Source organism: Protomyctophum parallelum, assembly GCF_964188405.1.
Source record: "Protomyctophum parallelum genome assembly, chromosome: 17".
Classification (NCBI taxonomy): domain Eukaryota; kingdom Metazoa; phylum Chordata; class Actinopteri; order Myctophiformes; family Myctophidae; genus Protomyctophum; species Protomyctophum parallelum.
This window is the reverse complement of record NC_139719.1, coordinates 9,578,714-9,598,175: the sequence shown is the minus strand read 5'-3', so window position 1 is coordinate 9,598,175 and position 19,462 is coordinate 9,578,714. Positions and strand designations below refer to the sequence as shown.

Genomic DNA, 19,462 nt, shown 5'->3' with positions numbered 1-19,462 from the left:
GTTCGATTTTCATAGGCATGTCCAGAGCCCAGCAAATTGACACACCTAACATCTAACACACCCATTACTACTGGAAATTTGATTAGATGCAGCTGTGTCGCTTACATCACTCTGCACTTGAAGGTCAGTGTTATGCAGCCGGCCATGTTTTACCCTGCTGTAGTGAAACACAAACTATACAATCAGCCTTGGGTTTCATGTCCCTTTAAACCCATTCTGACCTGAGATCAGATTCACACGAGGTTTCCACTGGACACACACTGGTCTGATTAACCCATTCTGACCTGAGATCAGATTCTAAAAATGTCAGTCGTTCTTCGATAATAAAAAAAAATAGCAGACCTACAAGCTCGTATCGCGCCACTCGGTAGAGTTCTCAAACTCTGCCCGAACCCGACCAGGCCCGACCCGACCCGACATTTTAGGACCGGGCCGGGCCTAAAATGTATGCTAATCAGTAGGGCCGGGCCGGGCCTGGGGCTCCATGAAAAAATATATATATATATTGAATTTGTTTAGAATAATAAAAATAATAGTTCTGTTCTGTCTGTTTGTGTATTTATCTATTATGAAGATGGTGCTGACTGGCGTTTCACTTTTACTCTGTGTAGAGTTCTCAAATTCTGCACAAACCCGACCAGGCCCGGCCCGACCCGACATTTTAGGGCCGGGTCGGGCCTAAAATCTATGCTAATTAGTCGGGCCGGGCCGGGCCTAGGGCCTGATCAGTTAGGGCGCAGTTAGGGCCGGGCCTTAATTTTCGGGCCCGATGAGAACTCTACCACTCGGTGGCGCGATATGAGCTTGTAGATCTGCTATTTTTCAATAGCTAAAGCATAACATGATGCCAACACCAAAATGGGTGCCCGTTCAGAATGGGTTAAGTAGTAACTAACTGGTTCCCAAACACTGGGTCTGGACATTTTAATGTTTTGTTTCCTCCACCGTCTGTGTGATGTGAATGTGTCGACTGTGATGCACAGTATGCTTTGGATAAATGTGAAATATAAATTCATAGTTTAAATTCCTACATAAAGCCTACTGTACAATAATGTCTGTTGTGAGAGGACCAAGACAATTGCCGTTGTCATGATGTCCATTTCTCAAATGGTGAGGATATTTGGCCCCCACAAGTATAGTACTGAAATACAAACACACACACACGCGCACGCACGCACACGCATGCATTGCTCTTGACAGGTGTCATCCATCACACTAGCTGTCCGTTAGTGGGTCCATATGTTGAACGGGCCAGCACATTGAATGGGGACATCTGTGTCATTCAGGTCCAGTCCTGAGGTGTCTGCTCCTAAATGGCTCTCCTCATCTCACACCTGTGGACCTTCATATTGTCGCGTGGAAACCTTGTATGTCCCAAAATGGTTCCTTTGTTGAGGGGCACCAGTCCCTCCAATGCATGGCTTCTGAAGATTGTCATGTGGCAGCCAAGTCGATAAAATATGATGGACTTTGTGCCAGCCAAGTCTATGGACTATAATGTTTGTGTAGGGTAAATTATGTTAGGAAGTCATCTCGTTGATATATAAATACATATTGTAATGCATTGATTTCATTTTTCACGGACATGAGAACATCAACATGCAGCCAAAAAACCTGCGCGCCCCTCACTTCACACCAGTGTGACTTTCTTTTAGATAGATCGCCTGCCATCTGCCTCAATGTTATCAGATTTAGAAAAAAGACATTTATCATTATCCCATTCTGACCGGGCACCCATTTTGGTGTTGGCATCATGTCATGCTTTAGCTATTGAAAAATAGCAGATCTACAAGCTCATATCGCGCCACCGAGTGGCGCGATACGAGCTTGTAGGTCTGCTATTTTTTGAAAAATCGAAGAACGACTGACATTTTTTAGAATCTGATCTCAGGTCAGAATGGGTTAATCAGACCAGTGTGTGTCCAGTGGAAACCTCGTATGAATCTGATCTCAGGTCAGAATGGGCTAATAAAAGTGTTCATATTGCAAGTGCAGACGGTGTGCGGGACGCGTCTCTGTGGACTTTATTTGCATTTTTCTGAATAGATATACGGTATAATAACACATTTTGCCGGGGACCCCCTGGGACCCCCTCAAGGACCCCTGTAGTCGTTATGCCACTTATTCCCCCTCCGCACACACATTGCTTTGCTAGGTGTGAGGAGCCCCCAACCGGGAGGATGTAGAGTGTCTGTAGGAGTATGTAATACCGCGACAAATATCACCCTCCCCACCCGGCATCCCCTCCACTTCACCACACTAACGACACGCTTTGGTATGGGGGGAAAAGAAAGGGAAAATAAAAATGTCTGACTGTTCATATTACTTGCAGAGGCAAATTGCCAGATTCAATAAAGACATGAAATAAACTTGGCGGGGATGAAAGGGTTCATTTTGGTTTCCGGGCCGTTGTTCATTGTTTACCGTAATAACAATAACCGATGTGTCTATAATTTATTGTCAGCCTCCTTGTGTTTCGGTGCACGTGTGCATTAGCATTAACATTTGGCTCTCGGGTTTATTCTGCAGCAGTAGCTTAACACGACGTACTGTAGCACACAAACGGCTTTAATTAGAAGCCAGGCTCTCCACTTTCACCTCTGAAGCAAAGTGGCTTTGAATGAACGAACACAAATGTCTAAGGAGTTTACCAGTTTAAATAGGCTGCTTGGCTGCTTCCTTGCTTGTTTGGGGGGCGAGCCGAGGACATATAATATTTAAATCACAACACCTCAAGACGAGCCTACTCGTATATTCTTTCGCAAAATTAATGCTCTACTTTATCGTCATACAAGAGTGTTGCACAATAGTAGTGGAAATAGCAGACCACTACTTCAAATAGTTTTTTTTTAAATTAAAATAATTAACAGGAATGGTTTTGGGAGTCGTATGCGTTTGCCCCTCTGCAAACATGCGATATGGACATAGGGTTGGCTTTAGTGTCGCGTTGAACGGTCATTAGCATATGTTAAACAGCTTAAACGATGCCAGATGTCCGTCAATTAACCTTTATGAAAGGTAATTAGTTTCTTCATATAGTTGACCTTCAGCTGGTTGCCAACAGGGTGCTAATGGGGGTTCTCGACCTGTGGGCCGGGGGCCCACTGGTGGCCCACAAGGGTATTGCAACCTGATACCAAGTGGGCCCCCCCACCTGATACCAAGTGGGCCCCCCCACCTGATACCAAGTGGGCCCCCCCACCTGATACCAAGTGGGCCCCCCCACCTGATACCAAGTGGGCCCCCCCACCTGATACCAAGTGGGCCCCCCCACCTGATACCAAGTTGGCCCCCCACCTGATACCAAGTGGGCCCCCCACCTGATACCAAGTGGGCCCCCCCACCTGATACCAAGTGGGCCCCCCCACCTGATACCAAGTGGGCCCCCCACCTGATACCAAGTGGGCCCCCCACCTGATACCAAGTGGGCCCTCCCACCTGATACCAAGTGGGCCCTCCCACCTGATACCAAGTGGGCCCCCCACCTGATACCAAGTGGGCCCCCCCACCTGATACCAAGTGGGCCCCCCACCTGATACCAAGTGGGCCCCCCCACCTGATACCAAGTGGGCCCCCCACCTGATACCAAGTGGGCCCCCCCACCTGATACCAAGTGGGCCCCCCACCTGATACCAAGTGGGCCCCCCACCTGATACCAAGTGGGCCCCCCACCTGATACCAAGTGGGCCCCCCACCTGATACCAAGTGGGCCCCCCACCTGATACCAAGTGGGCCCCCCACCTGATACCAAGTGGGCCCCCCACCTGATACCAAGTGGGCCCCCCACCTGATACCAAGTGGGCCCCCCACCTGATACCAAGTGGGCCCCCCACCTGATACCAAGTGGGCCCCCCACCTGATACCAAGTGGGCCCCCCACCTGATACCAAGTGGGCCCCCCACCTGATACCAAGTGGGCCCCCCACCTGATACCAAGTGGGCCCCCCACCTGATACCAAGTGGGCCCCCCACCTGATACCAAGTGGGCCCCCCACCTGATACCAAGTGGGCCCCCCACCTGATACCAAGTGGGCCCCCCACCTGATACCAAGTGGGCCCCCCACCTGATACCAAGTGGGCCCCCCACCTGATACCAAGTGGGCCCCCCACCTGATACCAAGTGGGCCCCCCACCTGATACCAAGTGGGCCCCCCACCTGATACCAAGTGGGCCCCCCCACCTGATACCAGAAAAGGTCTGCCTTGTACAGTATGTGATGTATGCCTACGGTTGAATCCAGAGACCAGAATCCAGAGATCCTAATCCAAAACTGTCGGTGTGAAATTATAATAAATGCTCAACAGCCACGACAGTTGGTACATTAACCCATTCTGAACGGGAACCCATTTTGGTGTTAGCATCACGTTATGCTTTAGCTATTGAAAAATAGCAGATCTACAAGCTCATAGCGCGCCACCGAGTGGCGCGCTACGAGCTTGTAGGTCTGCTATTTTTTTTTAAATCGAAGAGCGACTGACATTTTTTAGAATCTGATCTCAGGTCAGAATGGGTTCATCAGACCAGTGTGTGTCCAGTGGAAACCTCGTATGAATCTGATCTCAGGTCAGAAACTGTACAACTTGGTCTTGGTGTGACCGGTCCAAACACACCCCATCTTGAAGGAATACGATTATGTGGGAGGAACAACACGGGGCATAATATGAAAGGTTTGACATTTTCACTCGTTTGAAATCGGTATCCTGTGTGAGTTCCCTCTCCCGATTGGATACAATTGGTAACCCGACCTGACAATGCATTCTCTCGTTACCTACTGTACTTGCTGGAGAGACATGGAGACTCTGTTACTGAACAAAACACTCAATAACGGTAACAAGTACTATCAGATTATAAAGCAATTTTTACCCATTAAGACATTCCGATTCTAAATCCTAAATGTTTTCTGGAAAAAAACTAGTGGTGCTCAAACTTTTTCATGTAAAAAGGACCCCAAAATTATATTTGGCCACTACTGCCCATCTCAAAATAAGTTGTTCCAGGGACCCTCCAGAAGCAAAGTTAGTTAGTTAAAAATGTCCCTTTTAAAATAGCCTATATATATTCAAAGAATGGCACAAAATAATGTTCATGACTTTTCAAAAATAGATCTACAAGCTCATAGCACGGCACGAATAGCCAAAGTATAAAACAAAGGTTAACCCATTCTGACCGGGCACCCATTGTGGTGTTAGCATCATGTTATGCTTTAGCTATTGAAAAATAGCAGATCTACAAGCTCATAGCGCGCCACCGAGTGGCGCGCTACGAGCTTGTAGGTCTGCTATTTTTGAAAAATCGAAGAACGACTGACATATTTAGAAACTGATCTCAGGTCAGAATGGGTTAATCAGACCAGTGTGTGTCCAGTGGAAACCTCGTATGAATCTGATCTCAGGTCAGAATGGGTTAAAGTGCTTCGGATCTAAAATGACAGAGATGCTTTCCCGGTCTTAATGGCTCAATTAACACTACATTTTAACCAATCACTCGCCCTGGTCTATCCCTTTAAGCTCTCATAATAGCACCTGCAGTCTGAGTCCTGAGGCTCATACGGCGTGTGTTAAGGGAACACGGTAGTAGTACTCACGTCAACTCCAGGGGGCGACGGTGACAGCTCCTGCTTCTTTCCGCCGGCGGCGTCGGCGTCCAGCGCCACCGCCACCGAGGCGAAGGGACGGCTGGCCATCTGCTGGCGCTCCCTCATGAGCTGCTGCAAACAGGAGAGACGACAGACAGGGCAGAACAGGGTGAGGACGCGGAGACACAGCGAGACAGCAGAGCGCCACATGACGACGACACGCTGGGACACACAGCGCGTCCATGCACTCAACAGGGGGGGGAAAACACCTCCGGTGGTGGAAAGTAATCAAGTACAATTACTTCACATTTTAGTGTCTACTCCACTGAACGTTGTACTTGTACTCCACTACAACTATATGAAAACTTTAGTACTATAGTTACTTTGTAGATTTTGAGTACCATTACAAAACATAATACATTAACCACTTCGGTCATTTGAAAATTAGCAGGTGAATTATTTGTACATTCTGCACAATGAGTACAATTTGGTACAAAGAGTATTTCTACATTGCAGTATTGATACTTTTACTTTTTAAGTACTTTTTCCACCACTGGGAATAAGTATGCATATTTTCTATTCAGGAAAGAGTAGCAATACCACAATGTAAAAATACTCTATTAACGTTTTGCTCGAGTAAAAGTGCAAAATGTAGCAGCATCGAAATATTATGAATGGCCCTTTTCACTTTTTCACAATTCTTTCAAACGTTTATGAATTGTGTTGTGTGTGTTCAATTAGCTTCAAGTATAACATAGGACTTAAAAGGTCAACGTATGATTTGTAATATTCTAAATCAAAGTTTAAAAAATAGTAATGCTGTAAAGCTGTCAAGTATTGAGTAACGCAATAATGGAGGGACTCAAGTTGTTACTAAAAGTACCTCAAGATTTGACTTGAGTAAATGTACTCAAGTCACCATCTTAGACCATAGCACACCAGCAGACATGAGGACAAACGTGTCGGACACTGTATACAGTCAAGAGTTAAACACTGTCCGGGGCCCTTCCGCACGCCTATAATAAATCATAATGGTTATATTAAAAAAATACTAATTACGCCGCTGTGGTGGGAGGCGCAGCTGTGCCTCCCAACGAACCCTCCTCTCAAGGGTGAATTGCCTAAGAAGAGCTTAACATACTTTCCCTAACAGCAGGGGGTTCATCACTTTCTGCCAATTTAAAGTAAATAGAGTCGGACACATGAGGATACGTTCGCCTTCGGGCAAAACATCCGTAAATCGGGGGAAAGGAGAAGAAAAAGGAAAACAGACAGAGGCACCATTTGTTCTGCGGCAGATCAACAGCTTCATTGAATTAAAGCTAATCAGAAGTCAGGTAGAAAATGGCTCCTGTCATTATGTGTATGACAAGCAATTATTCAGCCATTGATCCCGTTGGTCATCAGTATGCTAGTGCTGGGGTTTAATTAACCACGCGTTTGGGCTTAAACCTCTCATCCTCTGCATTTTAACTAAGGCAGGGTTTCTGTCAATCAGACCCCCCCCCCCCCCTTAACCCATTCTGACCTGAGATCAGATTCATACGAGGTTTCCACTGGACACGCACTGGTCTGATTAACCCATTCTGACCTGAGATCAGATTCTAGAAATGTCAGTCGCTCTTCGATTTTTCAAAAATAGCAGACCTACAAGCTCGTATCGCGCCACTCGGTGGCGCGATATGAGCTTGTAGATCTGCTATTTTTCAATAGCTAAAGCATAACATGATGCCGACACCAAAATGGGTGTCCGGTCAGAATGGGTTAAAAAAGGAATCTATAAGACAGAACATTTCATTAGGAGTCCGTAACTCTGAGAGTGTACGAAATGAACCAAATTAACCCTTACAGGTCTGCAACTCTGAGAGAGTACGAAATGAACCCTTACAGGTCTGTAACTCTCAGGTCCCCTTTTCCACCGCGGTTGAACCGCTTCAGATATTTTTCCCCTGCCTAATATTGAACCAGTTCAGAGTGTTTCCACTGAAAATTAATTGGTTCAGAACCCTAAAAGTTGGTTCAGAACTAGGAACCAAAAAAATGGCTGCCACGGTTTCCGTGAATTAAAGCACCAAAGGTTCCAAGAATCTAGAACCAACGTTATTTTGGTGAAAAGGGGATTGAGAGTGTACGAAACCGTTGTAGATTGTAGAGTCGGAGAACGAGAGAGAGAATATAGTCGATATGAGGGTGGGAGAGTGTCGTGCACGTACGTGAGCATACAGTAGGAGAGTGCACGTGAGACCATGGTAGAGCGAGTGAGAGGAGGGAGAGAGAGAGATAGAGAGAGAGAGAGAGAGAGAGAGAGAGAGAGAGAGGGGGGGGGAGAAAACAATAGCAGTGCTCATGTGCAGTAAATCTACACCCTCTGGCGATTTCAGTATGAACCCACAAATCAATACTAAATATCAATGCAGCTACATCGGGGGTGTATCCATGGGAATCCACAGCCTGGGGGGGGGGGCACGCGTTATGGGGGGGCTGCGTGGTGTGACCCACATTACTCACACACAGAGACAAATTGATTTAGTCATTTCCACTTGTGTGATTTGTGAGTTTATGCCGCACTGTGTATAGTTCAGGCTGGGGGGTGCACTGTTAAAGGTGTGAGGAGTGATCTTTTTCTTGCCAGGTGCTTGAAAAGCGCCTGGCACAAACCCATTTTATTTCCCCAGAAACGTACAACTTAGCGGCTCTCTCATTACCGACCATCCGGTGTGCGATCGCAGTGAAATGAATATTCTGTGACTACTTAACCCATTCTGACCTGAGATCAGATTCATACGAGGTTTCCACTGGACACACACTGGGTCTGACGAACCCATTCTGACCTGAGATCAGATTCTAAAAATGTCAGTCGTTCTTCGATTTTTTTCAAAAATAGCAGACCTACAAGCTCGTAGCGCGCCACTCGGTGGCGCGCTATGAGCTTGTAGATCTGCTATTTTTCAATAGCTAAAGCATAACATGATGCCAACACCAAAATGGGTGCCCGCGCAAAATGGGTTAAAAGGTGAGTTAAAACACATGGAGTCCAAATAGACTCCACGCCGAGATGGAGCTGAAAGTGGCTTCTCTTGTTCGCGGCCAATCGATGCTGTAAAACAACGAGCAGCACACTTTTGATCAGCCACGTACCGGCCGATCAATAATGTGAATGTGGACGCCATGTTGGTGCCAAGGACAGAGCTGATTGCTATTGGATTTGTGATGAGCTCAAGTGTGCTGCATTAAGCTCTAATTGTCTGTCGGATTAGCATGCCAAGCAAAGCCGTGTTGTAGCAGCGCGCGCGCACACACACACACACACACACACACACACACACACACACACACACACGGTCGCAAGCACGCACAAGCTGGACTTGACTTACAACTGCAACTTTGACGACTTTTCCCAAATATCTTCATATATTAAATATCGTCAAAAATAGAAGATCTACAAGCTCACGATGCAATCGTAAATACAACTCATTGTGAGCTCCCCCCCCCCCCCCCGGAATATGGACACTGGGGTTCCAAGTGGTTCGACGAATATCGAAAGCTTCTTTTTAACATTTTGGGTTAGTCGTGAACATTTTCACCTGTAATGGCCCGACGAGCCAACATACAGTATTGATGCCAGGTTGAATGCGGTTTAGGTGCCTTCCTTTCAAACACTCTAATCAGTGGCGTGCACAGACATTTAGAGGGGCAGGTGCTCAAGTGAAAAAAAGGGCACCGCGTGCAGCGCATTTTCGGGCGGGAACCCATTTTGGTGCTTTATAGCTATTGAAAAATAGCAGATCTACAAGCTCATAGCGCGCCACCGAGTGGCGCGCTACGAGCTTGTAGGTCTGCTATTTTTCTTTAATCGAAGAACCACTGACATAGAAACATAGCTTTAGATTGTGGGGGCCTAAATAATATAGTAGAAGCGTTTTTTTATCAAGATTTGATCAATGTCACCGCATGGTCCACACTACAAATTAAGAAAAAAAAAAAACCTTTTTTTTTCTTTTTTAAGCGCAAAATTGCCAAAAGGGCAGGGGGTGCTCTAGCACCCCCTAGTGTCTATCTGTGCACGCCACTGACTCTAATGGATTAGGACTATGGCATGCTGCCACCTAGCTGGCACCATGCCATCCATTCCATGTCAGCTGATTACTGTACATGCACAGTACACTGGCGTGGCTATGAAAAGGTATACGACTGTCGACTGCATATGGACTGGAGTCCGTTACAATTGTAAGATCTGATAGCTCTGATGGCTCATGTGCTATAACCCATTCTGACCTGAGATCAGATTCACACGAGGTTTCCACTGGACACACACTGGTCTGATTAACCCATTCTGACCTGAGATCAGATTCTAAAAATGTCAGTCGTTCTTCGATTTTTTCAAAAATAGCAGACCTACAAGCTCGTATCGCGCCACTCGGTGGCGCGATATGAGCTTGTAGATCTGCTATTTTTCAGTAGCTAAAGCATAACATGATGCCAACACCAAAATGGGTGCCCGGTCAGAATGGGATAAGGATAAAATACATAATCGATGTACATGAAACCACAGAATTCTTTCAATGCCATTGAAGTCGTTGGGCAGAAACCTTGTATCTCCCCATTTAAAGTTTAATTAAAAAAATGTTTTTTCCCCAATAAATAAATTATTATCCTACCTTTCATTTATGACATTCGTGGAAAATACAGCGGCAATAGCCCATCAACAAGCCCTTATTATTTCATTTTTGAAAGTAAAACTAAAAGTGGTCAAGTGTGTGTGTGGTAGGGCATTCATCAAAAAATCGATTTATCGATTTATCGATAAGTTATCACGAGTCGACTCGCAGCAGCGCGAGTCGAAAGTTGAGCTTTTTTTTTTTTTTTTCCTCCACTTTTTTCATTGCATTCAGAACGCGCCCTTAATTAAAAAACAAATGCAGCTGTGTAGGCTATGTGGCTCTCAGCGCGCGGTGTCCCACTATTGAGACTGGCTGAAGTCTGTTTGAACTGCAGCGCTGTGTCAGAGAAGTAACAGATAGAAGCACGCAAACGTTACCCCCAAACGATATCCCCCTCACCTCCGTGCTGGAAATATAACGTCTGGGTTCCCGAGGCTACATTCATGCTGACGCAATGACTGTCTGTTTCTGGCTAAGCTTTACGCGCAGGGCACATGAACCTCTCCGTCTCCGGTCAGTGCGGGTTGTTGTTTATTTGCATGGCTCAGAAAATGAGTAACAAACTAACATGAGAACATACATTAAGAATTCTTATTCTTTTAATGACAGATGTAGTCACTACGACCACAACTGTCCCAAGAAACTAGCTAGCCTAGCAACCGAGTTTGCTAGCGCTCTGGTAAAACAGAGCAGCTGAATTCTTTGTTTTGATTAGGTGGTGAACGGTGCTGGTTTGATCCACGGCTGGAAGCCGTTTCAACCAATCAGATTGCTTCCTCGAAACGACCTGTTGTATAATTCCAAATGATTACAGTGGATCCATTGGGGACATCTGAAAGGAAACCATTTTTGGACATACTACGTTACCACCCGACAGTGACGACATACGAGCATATTCAATATGCCAGGAGGACATACATACTGTACCCACATACAGTAACGTCTATGTAGGGTGTAAACGTAATAAAACAAAAACAAAAATTAAAGATATTATATATGTATGCGTGTTACTTTTCAGGATTTCAATTAAAAAAATAGCAAAACTAGCAGATCATCAAGCTTAACCCATTCTGACCGGGCACCCATTTTGGTGTCGGCATCATGTTATGCTTTAGCCATTTAAAAATAGCAGATCTACAAGCTCGTATCGCGCCACCGAGTGGCGCGATACGAGCTTGTAGGTCTGCTATTTTTGAAAAATCTAACAGCGACTGACATTTCTAGAATCTGACCTCAGGTCAGAATGGGTTCATCAGACCAGTGTGTGTCCATGTGGAGACCTCGTATGAATCTGATCTCAGGTCAGAATGGGTTAATTTACGGAAGAACACCAAACAGTCCCCGACGGCAACAATACGGTACCATACCCCGCCTGCTTTGTGGAGGAACATCTTTTCTTTGGATTTCACTGTAAGCACCTGAGAATAGATTCCTATTACTGTCTCATCCTCGTCTGTATTATACGTGGGGTTATTGAAGTACAGCACAGGGACAATTTTGAAATGTTCCCTCCTCTTGTACTTACATAAAAATAGCATCGGCTGAGAGTCGCGTTTCAAAGCGCACACGAATAGACAATCACCTCACCTTCATCTGTCTGGTGTTTCATCTTGAAAAGATTCAATCGTGCATTTTGGGATGAAAACAACTAGTCACTGTGAGTCGTTCTGTCTGGCCCGCCTTTTTGACATTTATTGTGACAAAATAGATTCAGGTTCTATAGAACGGCAGGTATGTAGCAGAATCTTGCTGGGGTCTACCTAAACTATCATTTACTGTACTATAGTACAGTACAAATCTTAAGAGCAGCACTATTCTTTGAGTCCTGGGGCATTAATCCTAAATCTAAACCTATTTGTGATATAGTAGCAAGTGGGGATAATGCTGTGGATTAACTCTTAATTTGAATACAATAATCTGCTGACGGCGTGTGTGTGTGTGTGTGTGTGTGTGTGTGTGTGTCTGGTGACTGGTCATATCAAGGAGCTTGTCCATGTGACAGGAATGTATGATAAACAGATTGCACCTATTCTATTCCACTCTAATCACTCACTCTTAAGTTCAAAGGAATAGTTCGCCCCCAAAAGGACCTTTTTTCCTATCTACTCACACATGAAACCTTGAAGTCATGACAATGTTTTAGGTGGCTAGCCCCTCCAATGCCTAGCTTTTGGAAATATGTCATATGGTAGCCAAGCCTATGGCCTTTAATGTTTGTTTAGACCACTTTTAACAAAACTCGAAAGGCAGCCAAGGCTATGGATCTTTAACGTGAGGTGCCTAATTTAAGGGGCAACAATTACCCCGGGCCTTAACCGGACGTTAGCTCACGAATAATCGCAAGGATGGAGGATCGCAAACCATCCGAGGCATGATTTTATTTAACCAATTCTGACCGGGGACCCATTTTGGTGTCGGCATCGTGTCGTGCTTTAGCTATTGAAAAATAGCAGATCTACAAGCTCATAGCGCGCCACCGAGTGGCGCGCTACGAGCTTGTAGGTCTGCTATTTTTGTAAAAATCGAAGAACGACTGACATTTTTTAGAATCTGATCTCAGGTCAGAATGGGTTAATCAGACCAGTGTGTGTCCCAGTGGAAACCTCGTATGGATCTGATCTCAGGTCAGAATGGGTTAAAACCGTGACATGTTTTTTTACAGATGGACCAACCACTTCTGGTTTAGCTACTAGACACTGATAGACGGTAGTTAGCTCTATCTCAAACTGAATCATAACAGAGAAAATAGCCCATGTGCAAAGCTCACAGTGTCGTTTCTCGAAAACCCGTATTTTCTTAATTATGTCGGATCTCAGAATCAACATGGGATCAGCATGGATCTCAGACTTCATGTAACCAGCCCCATGACATCAGCTCATCCATTACGATAAGTCATATGGCATATTTACGAAGCAAAACTCCAGATTTTGGGCAAGGTTTCAGCCCCGATCACAGTGTGGCGCAAATGCCAATACATAGCGCGCACACAGTGAAACATTTACTTCCTTGCTCCCTATGGTCAATGGTTCATGAGCAAGTTCGATTGGTCAACCCACTGAAAAAGGAAAAAAAACGATGACGACGGACAGTCGGATTGACACTTTGGGTTCATTTTATAGCACTGGTAATGTTTGACGTTTTTTTCCCTAACAGGACCGCGAGGTCCAAAGTGGTTTCAGACACATCCGATTGATGCAGGTGCGAACACTTAGTGCTCAGTAAAAACACAGTGCGCGCAGGATAAATGCACTGCTAACCGCCAGGCCACCTTTAACCCATTCTGACCTGAGATCAGATTCTATAAACGTCTTCTACATCCTGACAGTTTTCTGAAAAAGCTATGTTTCTATGTCAGTGGTTCTTCGATTTTTCAAAAATAGCAGACCTACAAGCTCGTATCGCGCCACTCGGTGGCGCGATATGAGCTTGTAGATCTGCTATTTTTCAATAGCTAAAGCACGACATGATGCTAACTCCAAAATGGGTTCCCGTTCAGAATGGGTTAAAGGGTCAACTTGCGTGTGAGTGCGGGGTCCATTTAAAAGCAATGGTAAGCTCTCACAAATTAGTTCGGTCCATTTCAAAAGCAACGCTATATAGCTCCATTAACGAACATGGCTGTGCTTTTACACAGCGAGGGGGACAATGCGGCGCGAGAGGGAGAGTGAGAAGAGCGGAGCGTTTGAAGTTCTCATCAATTACGGCACTATACGTTATTAAGCAGCCATCTGCCCGCTACTAGCTCGGGGGCTATTATAGCCCTTCTGTATGAGGAGGGAAGAGACCATTAACAGCACTGACTGAGCCATGAAAAGGTGAAGATGTCGTGTACATACTGTACAGCACTGTACAGTGTGTAAACGCACCTCTAACAATGTCGCCGTCGGCATTGTCGGCCGCATAAACCTCTCATCTCCTTTTTGGTTTTCATAATTTACCCCATTCTGACCCGAGATCAGATTCTAAAAAAATGTCTTCTAAATCCTGACAAGTTTTCTGAAAAGGCTATGTATGAGCTTGTAGATCTGCTGTTTTTCCAATAGCTAAAGCGTAACATAATGCTAACACCAAAAGGGGTTCTCCAACTTCCCGTCCTAAAATGGGTTAACGCCCTACTACGTGATCAACAAAAGCATCAAAAGTCGGGAGGCGGGGGGTGAGTCCAAATAGGCCCTACATGTCATTTAGGGGGTGCCTGGCTCAACAGAATTGGAGAACTACTGATTTAATGGCCCCAAATTTGACCCGGTGAGCTCGGCTCGGGTCCAATAAGAGACAGGAATGAGGCGTAGCGAGTTCAGGTCAAATCCATGTAATTGTTGCTTTTGTGGAATCACTCTCCAAAGTCTCCCTGAGGGGAGCTCAAACACAGTGAAAAAAACAAACTACGCCTGGCTGAAATTGAGATTGATCTGCTCATTGATTTCTTCAACACTTTTTCTTTTCCCCGAGCCTTGATTTCTTTTTTTACATCCAGATATCGTTGCTGTCGGGGCAGAAAACAAAGCTCACAACACTTGTGAGCTTGTAGACCAGCTATTTTCACTATATTTAAAATATTCTGAAAGTATAAGTGAAAGCACCGTGTAACTTTCCTCTTTTTACCATTGAGCTGATAGAGCCTGCCAGCTTGCTCAGGGGATAGTCACAAGAGCTTGTGACTAAATAATAACTATTTTGGATCCACTGTCATTTCCTGAAAAGTAACAGTTTTTTGTACATACAAGGTTTCCACCTGACAGTGTCAATATGAAACTTGTTTAGTCCCATCATTCATATTTAGGCCTGACGTCGAAAAAAAAAGTCTTCTGAAAGAATATATATTCAAAGAATTGTGCCGCATTTTCACGATTTTTTTCAATAGCTAAGGTATAACATGCATGCTTAGTTAAAACACCAAAAGGGGTTCCCGTCCAGAATGGATTAAACAAACAACACTATGGCTTTAGATTGAGCACCACGGGTCAACGTGAGATAATTGAGCCTTTCTGAGCAGATACTGTATAATATAAGCTAGAGTCTAGCTTACTGTATATATCTGTCGGTGGTTCACACACTTTTTACATTGTGACTCAACTAATTTACTGCCAAGCTTTTGGGAGCTTGTGGATCTGCTATATTCACTAATTCTTAAAAGTTAGTTTTTTGTTCTTGTTTATGGAATTTCTTATTCACTCATATTTATTTATTTGACATTCTCTTGTTTTTAATGTATTTACAGTATTGTAGGGAACTATAAAAAAGGGATATTTAGGCATGTTCGCTGAAAGAAGGTGGGGGGGAAAAACAGCTCGCAGCTTATTGTAATTTCTAGCACAAAAAGCTTCAAAATTCAACAGCATCCATCCTAAATGTCAGATAGCGGGAATGTTATTCATCATGCTGCCGTATTCATTTAAAGCAACATGCCACCTTCAGTGGAGCGGGGAGAGGAAGGGGGGGGGGGGGGGGGGGGGGTCTAGCTCCCGTGCCCACCTGTCTCGTGCATCTAAATCAGTGGTTTTCAAAGTGTGGTTCGAGTGGTGGATTTTAGCGTTGGCTATTCGAAGAAATAGCAGGTCTTAAGCTCACAGCGCGTCACTTTGTAACTTCTTCAGTCGCTGTCGACTATCGGCGGAATAACCTACAGAGATAACGTGCCGTTTTCTTCACTTGGTTTATTTGACTATATGGTCAAGTAAACTTCCTTCTAAAGCCGGCGTGGATTCATTTGAGGATCCGAGGAGTGAAATTAAATGAACGAGTCGTCTAGTACTATTTGATAAACAAAGAAAACTATGTGCCTCTGACTTGGTAAATAACCTTCAGAAACACAGTGTGCAGCACGGAAGTGAAAATGAAAATGCAAGGCTGATTTTCAGTTTAAAAGGGCGAGGGGACAGTTTCTTTTCAGAATACACATTTGTATTTCAGACAGATGAAAGGGAGATGTTGCATTAGGTTATTTCGTCTACTTGATTCAACATTGAGACACGATGGGCGTCAATATTCAATGTAATCAAACGTACAGTACCTTGTAATGTTTAACCCATTCTGACCTGAGATCAGATTCTAAAAATGTCTGTTTGAAAATGACAGTTCTCTGAAAAAGCTACGGTTCTATGTCAGTCGTTCTTCAATTTTTCAAAAATAGCAGACCTACAAGCTCGTATCGCGCCACTCGGTGGCGCGATACGAGCTTGTAGATCTGCTATTTTTTAATAGCTAAAGCATAACATGATGCCGACACCAAAATGGGTGCCCGGTCAGAATGGGTTAATCATGTATAGGTGTATAGTGTCTCTCCAGCTATTTAAAAAAAAAATACAAAATGCTCTTTCAGTTCAATATACCGATTCAATCCAATCAGGAGAGAGAACCCCAAAAAGATGCTTTATCAGCTTCAATTTTACAATGTTCCAGTTCAAGTGTTCCATTGTTAATCCCATTATCCTATATATTCTCCCCTGATTGGATGAAATTGGCGTCCCACACTTTTGTTTTGTATTCCTAAACACTAAACTGGTGGTTTTCAACCCTTCTCATATCAAGGACCATTATTTACTCTGCATTTGAGCCACGGAACCACCGTTTGGTGACATTTAGCCTCTCAGACCCAAAAACTGTTTTGTCCACAATTCCATGCTGTATTGATGTGGTGACCATTAGGAGAGATAACAGGCAAACGTCGACAGAATAACAATTATTCTAATTCTCAAATTGTCTAGACCTCTTGAAAATGATGTAATGCAGATGTTCAACAAAATACCGGTAATTTAACTATTCTAATGGTCCATTTGGTTTTCATTTTACACTCTCAATAGTCCTAATAAGCGTCCATTTGGTTCATTTAGTTGGGGACCACCTGGAACCCCCTCAAGGAACACACGTGGTGCCCGGACCAGAGGTTCAGAACCAGCGCACTAAATTAACCCATTCTGACCCGAGATCAGATTCATACGAGGTTTCCACTGGACAACACACTGGTCTGATGAACCCATTTTGACCCGAGATCAGATTCTGAAAATGTCAGTCGTTCTTCGATTTTTCAAAAGTAGCAGACCTACAAGCTCGTAGCGCGCCACTCGGTGGCGCGCTATGAGCTTGTAGATCTGCTATTTTTCAATAGCTAAAGCATAACATGATGCTAACACCAAAATGGGTTCCCGTTCAGAATGGGATAATCAGGTTGCAAGGTCATGCACGTGACCTTCTTTTGAACGACCGCATAAGTGTTTGTACACTGGATGCAATCAGTGGACACAGACGCTACCATTGTTTTCTTTTGCGGAACTTACCAGATCTGATTTATTGTCATTTAACCCATTAAAGACCTATGGCAAATTCAACGCCGAATCCAAACCAGTGGTTCTCAAACCCCAAAATGATATTATGTCATTTTGGCCACCCCCATCTGAAAATGTTTTGTGCCAGGTACCCACAGAAGATGTGTTTTTTGTTTGTTTTGTAGAAAAATAGTAAAAAATGTAGAAAAAATAGCAGATGTACACGCATTTATACCTGCTATTTTTTTTTTTAGAACCACTGTTCTAAACCAATGTTCTAATCAATGTTTTTGATTAGATTTTTAATCCCACAGTTTTTGTAACCCACTTTTCACCCGGTGCCAATTATTGCCTAAGCTGTAATCCTAGTATTTGCTGCTCTCCCTCTGCCAACCTGTGGAGAGAGCCCAGAACCTGAAATCATCTCCCATCAATGCATGAGGAGTGAGCAGGTCGCTTCTTATCACTTGACAGTGGGGAGTCTTCCCCAGTAGCATGTAGCCTGTAGCGTGTGGAAGGAACATGTTATTCCAACCAGTTCCATGATCCATCAGGTAGATAGAGACCACACTACATGTTTTTTTATGGGGGGGGGGGACACGGGGAGAACATGCAAACTCCACACAGAAAGGCCGTTTAGCCAACGCTGATGGCGTGGCGGAGAGAACACGCCCCCCAGCGCCCACAGCGTCGCCAGGGGAAATCGAACCCAGGACCTTCTAGCGGTGATACGACAGTGCTACAGACTGCGCCGTGCCACCGTGACCGTGCCCCTGCTATCTCCGTTTAAACGGGTTTAAGTGTTTAACCCATTCTGACCTGAGATCAGATTCTATAAACGTCTTCTACATCCCGACAGTTTTCTGAAAAAGCCATGTTTCTATGTCAGTCGTCCTTCGATTTTTCAAAAATAGCAGACCTACAAGCTCGTATCGCGCCACTCGGTGGCGCGATATGAGCTTGTAGATCTGCTATTTTTCAATAGCTAAAGCATAACATAGTGCTAACACCAAAATGGGTTCCCGTTCATAATGGGTTAAAGAAAAGAGCTATTACACACTATTAAAACTCGTCCATAGTTTACTCTGGAGGGTCATTTACCAGATAAAAACTTGGAACAAAGTAAAAAGGAACAAACAAACAAACAAGGTGACATGTGGATTTGTCCGTGCCGGGGGGGGGGGGGGGGGGGGGGGGGGGGGGGAGGAGGGGGGTGTAATCTTATTACAGCGATCGATGTGGCGCTGATTGAGCTCTTCAAAGCGGGCGGCGGAGTGGCGTGCCCATCAGCGCTGTGTACGCTCCACACAAGGACGTTTGGGAGGGCTTGCTCATTTAGCCATATTACTGTGTGCTCCTTCAACTTTGCTCATGTCGAGTACACGTTAAGAAAATCGAAGACTATGGACAAACGATTATTATATAATATATATACGTATAGCGTTGCTGTCTGGCAGAATAAACCACCTTTTAAAGATGGGATGCCATAGTTTTGTACTTTTTCTGTTCTATTATACGTCTATGGGGAGTTAACATTACTCTAGTCTAATAGACCCCCAGGTGTGGTTATAATATGCAAATATGTCGTCCCTGTGTATTTTTGAAATACACCGCTTTGGTGACACACTAAATGATGTGTGTCACTAATTATCAGCTGTTGGCGGATTCAGGTGGGTACCGTATACCAGGTATACTTAAGACAAAAACCGCCATTGGCGTTGATCTACGTCAATTAACCCTTGGCCTACAATTCACGGAAAAAACGGAATTAATCGAAAAATCTAAACCTCCCGTTAACGGAAAAAACGGAATGACAATCAATATCAGTTATCGCGGGGTCAAAAGAGCAAAAAATAATATTTTTTCGCTAATATCACTAATGTTGGATGTAATTTACCAAAAAACGGCCGAAATCCGCGTGATCGTGCGCGCGCGCCGTCTCTATGTGCGTCGCTGTAAAAA

The 19,462-nt window shown here is 44.6% G+C and overlaps 1 protein-coding gene across 2 annotated transcripts in view; it reads right to left on the bottom strand.

The window, feature by feature from the left end:
* atrnl1b (attractin-like 1b) overlaps positions 1-19,462 on the bottom strand; it is a 126,720-nt gene that overhangs the window by 9,263 nt on the left and 97,995 nt on the right. For both annotated transcript variants that reach the window (XR_014570604.1, XM_083788005.1), the window contains exon 27: positions 5,584-5,706. Coding sequence is in view for 1 of the 2 variants with exons in the window: in XM_083788005.1 (XP_083644131.1) it covers positions 5,584-5,706 (123 nt within the window). In the remaining variant the exon portion in view is untranslated. The remainder of the gene's footprint in view (positions 1-5,583; positions 5,707-19,462) is intronic.